The following is a 12675-nucleotide window of genomic DNA, read 5'->3' on the forward strand; positions in this document are numbered from 1 at the left end:
ACTTGTCTTTGGGTAAGCTCTGAAATAGTATAATATAAATGTAAATGAGAAATTAGGTCACGCTAGCTCACGAAACGGGAGGATTTTCAAAGTGATCTTGTGTAATATTTCGGAGAAAAAAGTTTGAAAGGAAAGTAGGTCAACCTATCTCCTAATACAGGGGAGTATCCTGCATAATATTTCGGAAGGAACGTAGGTTAACCTATCTTTTAAAACAGCGGGTGGCGACTTTCAAAGTGGTTCAAAATCACAAATTAATAATTATCAGATTAGGTTTAGGGATGAATCGAAAAGTTGAATTTCTAGCTTCTATTATTTTGCACCGGATTTGTACAAACGATCCACCCTGTAACTAATATGGTTTCCAGCCGGCCTGTGTCTGTTACATGGAAGGAGTAACAAATGTGAAAGTCTTTGCTGTTTACGCGAGTAAGCAACTGACACCTGATACATTGCATGAAAGTTTTGTCCGCGGCAGGTGTTAGCAGATGTCATTTCGTTGCCGATGAATTCGCTTGTTTTAATTAAACATGAATTCGCTTAAAGGGAACTCCGTTAACGAAAAGGCTTCTCTTTAATTCATAATATTAACCGGAGGAGCGCTTTTTCGAGTATCTATGCCGTTTTAAATGGGTTTTATGAAAGGCTAGGGCACCTAACTTGTTAAAATCGGCAAAAGCACTTTCGCACTTTTTTTTTTGGACTGCGAAGCACTTTCGCACTCATAATTTGCTTAGAGTTACCACTGCATAGTAGGATATTTTCTTGTGACAGGCTCGAAACGGCCTAATCATATGGTAGACCACGGTCTTTCATCCGATTACCTGTCATGTATGGGATTAGTTAGTCAGTTATTATTCTTCAGATGCAGGGACTCAATGGTGGAAGAAGCCATAACCTACCGGCAGTTAAGTAAACTATCTTAAGACGACGACGAGGAGTCCAGCAGACTCTGCGTAAGATTCGAACCTGCGAACCAATGCAGGGTTATCAGAGGTGCGGTGGCGAGCGTATTCAGAACGCGTAGCATGATGAACCACACCGCTGAGCCATTTCCATTAAAAGCAATCAATCACTCATAATGCATTCATGTAAATTTGAATTTTTGATCATAACTACAAAAAATGACATTGATTTAAAATATATCTAGAACAGTTCATCCACTCATAAGAAGATTATTGTTGATGACATAATGGCTGATCAGTGTCACCATAAAACAAGTTTAAATTATATATTAGATGTTAATTCATCTATTGAATTTACTAATAACTTATCAGATAACAGACATTATCAGATTTAGAGACTCTGATTAAAAGTAAAACTAGTCAAACCAGAGAAATCTACAGGTAATCATACATACTTTGCTAAAAACTCCTCTTTCAAACCAAAATCCTGCATTGCAGGTGTAAGTAGTGAATCCTAGATAAGAGTAACTTGTCTCTATTGTCTCCATAATTTTAGCACGAGGTATTATAGGTGGTGGAGGACAATGCCATCTTGCTAATTTCCTTAAAAAAGAAGGGAATAATCAGAATAGAAAATAATAATGTAACTGTGGTGAGACGAAGTGAGGCAAGATTTGTAAGTAGTTGGAAGTGTTGAGGAATAGATTAATGTTCGATACATAACGACGGTATCAAGAAATTTCGCCGAATAGGAAAAATCGCAGTATTTTGCTGTAAAATGAGTATTTGTGATAAAAACAGTTTTTCGAAGTACCTTTTTATTTAAAAAAAATTTGTCTTTTAAGAGTATACCCTGACCTTATAAACCTACCGGTAACTGTTTTTATAACAAATACTTGTTATACAGCAAAGTGTTCTTGCGGCGATTTTTCATCCTATCACAAATACGGTACTTGTTTTACAGCAAAATGCTCTGCGCCGATTTTTTATGCTGCGAATTTTCCAACGACACAAAAATTCCTGCGCCAAGATTTCCTGCGGCATATTTTCCGGACAGGCATAGCTACTAGGCTTGCATATGATTTATAAATTAGAGAAAATTTATGTCCACAAAAATTCTGTGATTATTGACTGCACTAGTTTCAGAAAACTGTCGATTTCGAGATGCATTGCTGATTCGCTCAGCAATTCGCCCGTTTTCTTTTTTTTTTGCCATGTATAAGCTTATTTATCGTATAATGCAAGTAGATCGTTAGTGATCACAGGGTCATTACATAAAGGATTTTATCGTAATTACAGACTTTATTTTGGTTGATTATATGCAAGCCTAATCTACAATGAAATATTCAAAGAAGCTTAATTTCAAAACATAACAAAATGTAACCAGGGTGCAACAGTCTGCAAAGTTAAAGGCAATATTAACTGTGTTGCTGGAGAAACACTTGAAGTGCAAATACAGTACATCACAAACCAAGTTGTGCCACATGGAAATACAAAGCTAGTTACAGAAAACATTTTGTAGAGATTTTAACATACCGACACACCAACTTATGCGGTTCTTCAATGGGTTTCTCCTGCAACCCTTGTCGTGTTGTATTCTCTAGTAACAAAGCCAATCCATAAGGCATATCTAATGCATCCATATCCTCCCCTATGAAAAAATGACAGTAATAAAATTCAAAATCGAGCACTGCTGTTCAATTGAACCAGTGGTTTCCAATCTTTTTCATCAAATCCCTTCCTTCATGTATTTTGGTACTATTTATTCCTCCCTCCTTATGTATAAAAACTACTTAATTCATTTAATCTTTAATAAATCCTTAAGCTACTGTTATGCGCAAATCGCACTTTTGGTTTTGGTTATTTCAAGTACCGTAGTTTATAATGTGTACATAATTAAGAGCATCAGCATATTAGAAATACAACAGCAAATATAAAGCAAAATTCCATCCCAAGATCAAGTAAATTCATCTATGGTTGGGGAAACATAAAATTAAACAATTTGCACTCTTATAAATAATCCGGGACATGAAACAAAATATACAGGACAAATTATTTATAGAAGAACCACTCCATAGCGACTAAATTTCAAAAAAATTCAACGAAAATGGAAAAGCAACAAAAAATTGGATTAATTTTAATTAAAACCATCCCAATTTGAGTCATTGTCAGACAAAAATATTCCAATGTCGTGTAAATTGCTAAAAATTCAATTTATTTCATTGAAAATTGCAGCATAAGCATGCACATTTAAAAAATTGAAAGAAACATATAATTACCTCTATAACAGAACACATCTGCTTTTGACTGTGAATTACACATTTTAACTCCAGGTGGATTACTTTTATCACAGCCTTTCGATTCTTGTCTGTGAACACTTATTAATTTATTTCCATCAACCCAAGCACACTCACATGCTGATACATCCTGAAATCAAAATCATTTGTTTCATAATTTTGCCACAAGAGAAATTGAAGCACAAGATACCAAACAAAAAGCTGGTATCAGTAGATAGATGATCTAACACAGTGGTCCAAACCCAGGCCCGCAGGCCACATGTGCAAGCAAAAAGATTGCTTGAGTCCTGGCCATTGTGGAATGGCTCTCATAACCACTGGTCGGTTACAACTTCGGCCACCATCAAGTCCATGTATCTGAATCCAATAACTGGTCAACTATTTTCATACCTGACTGGTACAACACAGAGCTGTTGTTCGCCATAACATAAGCCCTTCCCCTGGGATAAATATGCAAGTCTGATCCTATCCAGAACCCTCGCACAAACATGTACACAATTGCTAAGTAATAATAAAGTAATAATAAATATAATGAAGTTGGGGTATAACAATCAGACCAAACAGTTATAAACCAAATCCTAGTATCATTAATTTTATTCAATCTGACTGCTAGTGGATAGATTTTCCAGCCAACCATACTTCTGATTCACTTTTTTTATCAACTTCTTCTTGAGTAGCAATTCTCCCTCCCATTTCCTCGCATTTACTTTCTGCTTCACTGTACGAGTAACTTGATCCTGCAGCTTGTGTTCCCTCCCAGATGAGAAAAACATTTCCTAATAAGATCCAAAATTAATAAAAAATGAAATGATAAAAAAATGAGTTATATGGTTTCGACTATATTTAAAATAACTATGAAACGATATTAAATAATATCAAGTATCATATTTCCATTATCAGTATTTGTAAAAAACAAATTTGACAAGAAAGTAAAGTGTTGTTTTGTTTTGTACATAATATGAATCCTAATTAAAGTTTCTTAATTAAAACTGCTAGATTAGACTGTATTGTGCCTTGGATGGCCAACTTGACTAAAATCAACATCTCGTAGTATTTTGAGGAGCCAAATCCTTGATTGCTTACTTTTGGCCCAATGGCTGTTTATCGTCAAATATGAATAAGAAACAAAAACATTCTCACCTATCGCTGGTCATTATACACAAAATCGGCATTTGAGCTAAAAATGGAGGGACGCAAAAGATTATGCCCACCATTACTGGGGCGTGTCAAGAAAAAGACTAAGAACCACTGGTTTATGGTATTCATTTGGAGAAAAAATTTGACAAAATTGATAAACCTTTTTTTGTTAAACTCCAATGACAAACATCCACCTCTCTTTCATCTATAATCCAATGCGACATGTTGTTACCATACTCACTGAGAAATAAAAACGTTGATTGATTATAATGCAATGTAGAATATAAGCGGACAGCTCAATGACAAAGACTAATCAAAACAATTGTTACAAATGATTATCCAAACAAAAACAAAAAATTTTGATGATAGTAGCATGGAGATAAAATGACATACTCATCTCCCATGACTACTTTATCCCAGTCTTGTTCTCGGACATCATCAGCGAAAAAACTTGCTTCATTAAATCTTAATTTTAATGAAGCACTTCCATGTCTTCTGCAAGTTATATATTGATTTTTGTTATTTCTTTCACATTTCTTTAAAGTAGCTGCTACCATTTTGTCTTTTTCAGTTTTTGAGTTTGCTTGAGATCCTGCAAATTAGTACATACTGGTAACACGACAGCAATTTTTGAGCAGACAAAGATCATGCAAAGTCAGCAAAGCAGTCTTTTACGAAACATTCAATGTTAGTTACAAACTTGCTACCTTTGTATACTACTCCAAAGATTAATACTCTGTGCAAGTAGTAATGGACTAAATTTTCCAGTTTGGAAGATTAATTTTGAATCACAAGAAAGAAGTTTCACACTAATGAAAATATTTCGGTACTCCCGTAGTATATGTACCAAGTTTGGGTTAGGCCATAATTTTATTCCGGTTTCCTTATTTTAGTTCTATTACGAGTTCGGGACTGTCTGTGTTAGCCAAGTGAATATACCCCCTGCCCATAGGTTTTAATCCCTTTAAACAACTTGATGTAAAGTAGGCGAACAAGATTAGTTTCCTCCATATTGGTAAATACACTTCTGGAGCAACAATATTTGATAGAGAAGTGTTCATGGATGGCCATCAAAAGATATCTCAACTTGAAGGATTTTTACCTCTATATTACTCTTTTGAAAATACAAATATAGATACCAGTTAAACACTTTTTAGTAGCAACATGATATAAATGATAAGGTGTTATCCATGTCCACAACATTCTTCTGTGCATGTAATCACTACATGAACGTGATACTATGTAATCAGTGTGGTCATATCCAAACATGCATCTGAATAGAAGAAACAGAAAGTGGTCACAAGTAATACAGGGGACCCAAAAAAAGAAAAAACATAAATTTCTTAAATATTTTGAAAAAAATTTATCAAACACTTTTATTTGCGTATGATTGTACCAAAAGTGTGCTGAGTGTGTAAAGAGAAAATTATGATAGTAAAATAAATATGTATACTTTTTTGTAATCACATCCACACCACAAAGACTAAATTATTATAACAAAAATGAATGCTATTTAATGAATCTTATATGCCTCACCTCCTATCATATGGTAATATGTCCATGAATTCTTGGGTTTTTCGACCGTGAGAGAATTGCATTATTTTGAAAGTTATGTAAAGCATTGGTAAATGTCCAATTCCTGCTTCTTCATCAGCATTTGGATCATCAATGTAGTTTATTGATCTGTGAAATTAAGATCGTAAGCGAGAGATTTCTATGTTCTTATATATAAGGGATGTCATTGAATGGGTCAAAAATTATATTTTTATTATGGAAAAGCAGACTGTGGGTCACAGATATTAGAAAATGTCTGAATCCATGAAAATTTTTCTGTTGCATATTTTCAGCAAGTCTTATGATACTTAGTTTGTATTGTGTAGATTAGAGCTGGGCCCATGATTCTCATCTGCTATAGACTTTATTGTATTAAATACTGTAAAACACAGGGTGACCAAAAAACAGAAACCATAAATTTCATAATCACTCAAAAAAAAATTACTGATTTACATCTGAATTTATCATTGTGTATGCTTGCACCCAAAACTTTCAGTAATCTAGTACGCTTTATATAAAAGTTATGTTCTCTCTACAATATATTTCGAAAGACATGGGTTCTGTGTTTTTAGGGGTCAACCTGCATAAAAATATTTGAAAAATAAAAAAGGGAAATTGTTCTTTTTATTTTAGATACAAATGACAAGACATCTTACTTAAATCGAGACTTGGTAATATCAGAAGCACCAGATTTTTTATCCCAGATTGTTCTGATACCAGTCCAGTAGGATGTGAATTTACTTGGTACATCAGATTCCCATATGATATCACGTAAAAAATCATACATTATTTTATCATCTATATCTGGCAATGTTCCATCCTGAAATGCATTAGAAGTATATTATAAATATATAATAAAGTAGAACTAAACAACTTAAAAGTATTTCCTTTCGAAAAAAAATGGATAAGAAATATGGATGAGAAACAATGATATAAATTATTCAAATAAATTTTACCAGATCTTGACAATATGCCAATGCATCAGTGAAATTGAGCTTCTGATCAGGAAATGTTTTGAAACAATATTCTCGGAATTGAGTCCAACCCTCATCACATGAATTCACACATTTCTGCTCTTCAGGATCTTCTTCCTCCCAATCCCCAAATTCATTACAACGAAAGGAAACTGGAAAGAAAATGAAATAAACAAGTCAAGATAAATCTGTCATCACTTGTAAAAAAAAAATCTCCCTGATTTTATTTTAATCAAGAAATTGGCGAGTTGATATTGATTAGGTTCTTAAACTCTACACAATACAACTTGAGTCGTTGAGAACAAAATTTTATAATTAGGCGGAATCCATTGTTGAAAAGAGCTCATTTTGCATATATAGTCGGAGTAGTAATTTTTATACAGTATTTGCAAATTAAATAGTGTGACGTGCAACCTTTGTCAGTGTACAGATGATATTCCTGTTGCCTACTGTAAAAAGTCGGTATTGGGTGAAGACACAGAAAATGCTTTTCAGCACATTCAGCTATATGGGATGAGGTTTTTAAATCCAGTGAATAAGCAGATTGACCAGAAGATAAAGTTTCGTAAAGAAGACTATTGGGCTAGGATTTAGAAAATATGATGATTGGTTACCTGCTTCCTGTAGCCCTGTGCAAAAAGCTCTCAATAGTTGCAAAAACCAGTGTGTTTCTATTGCTATTTTCATAATATATGTAATAGGTAGTTAAGACATTTTCGTTGTTGTTAGATGGATATGGAATAAATGTTGCAAGTTCGCCATCCAACTTTGATTACCCTGCATATCATTTATATCGTAATATTGTGCCAGAGGATTGCTGGACTCCTTACCATGAAGTGGTTCACGTACCTGCGAGACTAAACCAATCACAAATCCTGGTGAGGATACAATTTTTAAAACTAAAAACATGTATGGAAAACAAAACACAAACCTTTAGATTTCCCAGGTCCTGCCAGGGTTCCAGTGTGACAAGTAAAATAAGTATATTGATCATATAATGAAGATGATGATGCTGATAGTGTAGCACCTTCTACTGTACGACTGAATTCTGAGCAAGTAACCACTGAATGAGAAAATACCAAAATGTTGACAGCCATCATTCACAGATACTAATTTAATATGGATACAATTAGTATAGGATAGGATTTGCATATTTATCCCAGGGGAGAGGAAAGTTGAGAAAACCGTATAATCATATGGCGAACCACGGCCTCTCGTCCAATTACCAGTTCATGTCATGTATGGGAATACTTAGCCAGTTGCAGACAAATCGATTGTTTGTACGAGATGAGCTACAGATATGATAAGGTATCATTCTATGATTCGAACAGAATATACAGAGTGCTTTATCTGAAAATCTTATCAGCTGTCCTCTCTCCCAGAATGAATATGTAAATCCTGTCCTACTTCTCAAATTGTGAAGTACCCAAAAATTTCACTCTCATATATTTTTCAAGTGTTTGTATGCTGTACATGAAAAATTCTCAAATTTTAAAGCTTTCATAAATGAAGATTTCATTGCAATTTATTGTAAATTAGTTTATTCAAATTCGTTTCAGATAGACTATACTAAATTTTTATGATTGCTCTCAGATTTTTCTTGTCATAAAAAAGCCTTGGAGCATACGATAATTGTTCAGTAAGGCTGATTGGGTAATCATATTTCACTGTAAATAGATGGAATTGCACAGAAAAAATACATAAATATTTGACTAATAAGACAAATTTTTAACTTAAATTTTTGAAACATCTTCAAAATACAACTTAGTACCAACTTTTGCATGGCAATAGTTCAGGAACCCATTTAGCATCGGAACAAAAACTTTCAGTGTTATATTCATTTTTTCCAATCCAATAGCCTTTGTGACAACGCTTCGTGATGGATGTTTTCTCTTCAATCCCATACACAGATGCCGATGTTTTTAATTCAACCACCTCACTATGATAAACTTCTTCAGGAGTTCCTCTGCAGGTTTTGTCTACAATGTAAATTGTAGAATAGGAGCACTGGTATTGAATTTTACAAGATGATGGAATAACTAGGATATTATTACAAAATTTCAAAACGGGGGACTTTTCAGTATTCCAGCAAAGTGATGGAGAGGATAAAAAAAAAGGATAAATAGGTATTATATCAAAACAAATATAAAAACTTTTATTGTGTAAAACTGTTCTTCATTGCCATGTTACGAATACTCAATACTGAAACCCTGTATATTAATCATAAAAACACACTAAAACTCCATCAAATTGACTTTTCCTATCAAGACACAAAATTCAACAAACACCAAAACAACTCACGACATTTAGGAATCGGGCATGTTTCTCTGCTTGTCTTAGTCTTGGAAGTATAACACCATGGCCCAGACGTTGCACTGAAATATTTTAAAATGTAGTGGATTAGTTATTAAAAATAGATAGGATTCGGCAATTATGTCAATGATGTTTCAGCGTTTTCTCCTCTTATAATGGTATTTTTACATATTCAAAATGATAACAATTTCCAAAATCTGGAGAAACATCTCTATGTTGGAAATCAAAATTCCACCACTTCTCCCGATTTCACAAGTATCGGTCTTGTGCAATCGGGACAGTTGTGCTATAAGTTATTCAATCCGACTCTGATTTCAATCTTCAATGAAGCTGTGATTGCCCTTACTATTTATGCTTGCATATTAACCCTGTGAACTTGTGACTGGACACAATTGTTGAAAATTTCGCATTTTTTGCATGTACACCTTTTATCCATTCAAGGTTTATTGCTGAGGCCGAATACAGCTATCACGATTCACGAACTATATCAAAGTATAGGATAATCATTGTAGAGTATATTAAATCGGAATGGCCCCAACGTGAAGATCATGAAAATATGAACTCGGAATAAAATGGGTATTTTCACTATAAAGTTTAATATTATTATGTCACATTGTCTATTCGAATATTTTGCCCATATACATATCCAATTGATGAAAAATATAGAAATTCAGTTTTTCAACATGGCCAAGAAATCACAAGAACCATGAAAATTTGACTATTTAATTTGACTAATCAATGTTATTAAATCTAAAAGATTTGTCAAGATCAGACCAGCAATGTTATACAAGCAAGGAGGATAAGGGTAAATATTAATATATAACGATGTATAGGCCTATTAATTACCACATGGGAAATTACACAAATGACGTTTTAAAAATATAACAAAAACCTAGTCAAAACATTAATTTTTGTCTGTGTAGCATTGAATAAATAAATATTATAAAAACCTGCTAGGATTTCTACAATAATTTTTTTCAAAGCCTGATTCTTTATGATCCTTCCAAAATGCACAATATCCTTTTCTTGTTGCATTCCATGATCCAATGTAATCTAATCCTATCCCTCGATAACATTCTGGCTCTGAAGAAAACAGTCATCAAATATTGCAAAATGATATTTGGGAAACATGGGACATGTGGAGCAAGCGGGACACAACATTTTGGGACGACAATTAATATGCACTTTAATAGGACTCCTCATGTTTAATTTTTATTTTTGCATGTGAAAATCACATCAGGCATATTTCAAAATATCAGAATGAAAACACTGATTAGGAATACATAGTTGAAATAACAGGGAGAGTATTGAAATAGGCAATTCTACATTTACCACATTACCAGATTGACATATGTATGGTAACTTCTCTTGTCCACTGCTTGGCAACCATTTTCCATCTGCATCTACTTTCACTTTCACTGGTGAACATGCTGGTATACCACAATCCTCTTTCGTTTGTATACCATTCTAAAAAGTGCATAGTGTCACATACAAATTTTTTTTGTAAACTGGCATTGAAAAACCTTCAACTTTGATGAACGCATTGGAATATAGAATTTAAGATTATTCATATTTTCCAATCCCCTATACTAGGCCATGTACTGGTACTTACTAGAGATGTACCAATACCACTTTTGTCGCCAATACCGATCCAATACCAACGAAAAACCCCAATATCGATACGCCAATATTTCAAAACAGTTGATATTTCTGATATTTTGATACTATGTAATTATTACCGGTACCTCAAGGGTACAAGGCAGACAGGTTTAAACAATAGTTCGTGAGTATTATTCATGGTGCACATTATGCAGATTAAAAAGGAGATATTCCAGATAATAAAAACTTATGTTTGGGATCCATATGTGTTAATTGATTTAGATGCAATGTGCACCGACGCTAGTAATCTGGTGAAGTCTTTAGTGGTAGTTTTTTAAAGCTCACTTAGACATTAGCTAATGAGTTTTTTTTCGCTATTACTTTTCCACCTAATAGTAGCAAAATTTTATCACACTTTGAATGATAAATATCTATACCGCATTTAGAACAATGCACCACGGTTCCATTGTTGCTCTCCCTGGATTTCTACAATAATTTTCTTCTAGGTCTGGAAATACAGAACCGTACCTTGTATCCGTCCATTGAACACATCTGAGTTAGCAAAATATTTATATGTGAATTTTAAATGTGAATATAAATGATGCAGAGAATCTATGGCTGTAATGACTTGACTGTATATTTTTAATAAAGCATGACAAAAAGAATTGAAAAAGGCACAACAGGGGTTGGCAAACTGTGGCTCGCGGACCAAATTTCTTGTGGCCCTCAAATGACCTCACTTTTAAAATATAAAAACAAAAATTGCTCATAAATTCAAGATTATTGACACACAAATGTATCTCAATACAATGACGGCTATAAAGCGCAACATTGATTGATTACGCAAGTTGATTGCTTAAGATGGCAGTTTGTTTATAAAACAAAAGTGCCGGTTTTGCTTTTAAGTGTAGGCAATAAAACATAAAGCACTACCTGATCAATACATTAGGCATGCCTGATTATGATTGAGGTGCACAATTGATTTTTGAGATAAAAAAAAAGATTCAAAGTGCCAGCATGAAAAATAGTGGGTTCTCATTTTCCTGGAATACAGAACTATGGTAATTCAGTATGTCCAGGCAGTAGTGACCCAAAATCGCGAATTTTTTCAATACCTGCGACCGTACTTTGTAACCATTGTAGTCCCACCATAATATATTGCAGATGAAGTATGCACAGCACAATCTGTCTTGGAAAAAATTGAACTTCGAATTCCTGACCTGAATAAAAGATTTAAAAAAATTATTTCGAGATTTTTATAGTGGCTGAGCGCCCTCATGTCAATCAAACCATTTCGGGTCCAAGCCATTCTCAAGTTGGTTTTAAAAAGCACCCAATTATCAACTTCAGTTTTTTTTTTTATTTAAAAACCCACATACTGAATAAAATTGTAAAGTGATTCAATAAAAAATTCCATATCATATTACAAGACTTCATACCCGCCAAATGCATCCCAGTGCACAGCAGTACTATCCCGCAATTTTAAAGCTGATGTTCTTCCATCAATAGCTATAGCAAGACTAGGATTAATAACCAGATGAAGGCTGAAATACACGAAACCAAAAACTTGACGTTTACAGTACTGAATTGTGAGAATAAAATAGCAAACATTGCAGTTTGAGAAAATGCAACAAAAAAATATCAATGAACACAATAATACTTGAACTAATTTCCAATTTAGTATCAAAATTGATAAACTAAGCTCAGTGGTAGGCGCATCACGGAATATGGTTATTAGGAATACGATTGTCATCGCATCTTTGATTACCCTGCATGGGTAGCAGGTTTGAGTCCTGTTGGAGATAACTATGTGCAAGAGGATTGTCGGACTCCTAGCCAATGTAGGAAATTTCATGTTACCAATGATCGACTAAGTGGCTCACTCCACCACCAAGT

The 12675-nt window shown here is 33.8% G+C and overlaps 1 protein-coding gene across 1 annotated transcript in view; it reads right to left on the reverse strand.

Annotated features, from left to right (window-relative positions):
• The window catches only part of LOC120338112 (uncharacterized), a 95397-nt gene that overhangs the window by 53218 nt on the left and 29504 nt on the right, over positions 1–12675 (reverse strand). Inside the window, exons 27-44 of the mRNA XM_078115382.1 lie at positions 12219–12323; positions 11895–11999; positions 11217–11331; positions 10521–10647; positions 10131–10263; positions 9169–9242; positions 8643–8846; positions 7799–7930; positions 6850–7019; positions 6550–6713; positions 5876–6022; positions 5479–5612; positions 4733–4931; positions 4500–4579; positions 3842–3978; positions 3185–3332; positions 2442–2556; positions 1361–1508 (exon numbers count right to left, since the gene is read on the reverse strand). Of these exons, the coding sequence (XP_077971508.1) occupies positions 1361–1508; positions 2442–2556; positions 3185–3332; positions 3842–3978; positions 4500–4579; positions 4733–4931; positions 5479–5612; positions 5876–6022; positions 6550–6713; positions 6850–7019; positions 7799–7930; positions 8643–8846; positions 9169–9242; positions 10131–10263; positions 10521–10647; positions 11217–11331; positions 11895–11999; positions 12219–12323 (2437 nt within the window). The remainder of the gene's footprint in view (positions 1–1360; positions 1509–2441; positions 2557–3184; positions 3333–3841; positions 3979–4499; positions 4580–4732; positions 4932–5478; positions 5613–5875; positions 6023–6549; positions 6714–6849; positions 7020–7798; positions 7931–8642; positions 8847–9168; positions 9243–10130; positions 10264–10520; positions 10648–11216; positions 11332–11894; positions 12000–12218; positions 12324–12675) is intronic.

The sequence above is a fragment of the Styela clava genome, chromosome 1 (genome assembly GCF_964204865.1).
Source record: "Styela clava chromosome 1, kaStyClav1.hap1.2, whole genome shotgun sequence".
Classification (NCBI taxonomy): Eukaryota; Metazoa; Chordata; class Ascidiacea; order Stolidobranchia; family Styelidae; genus Styela; species Styela clava.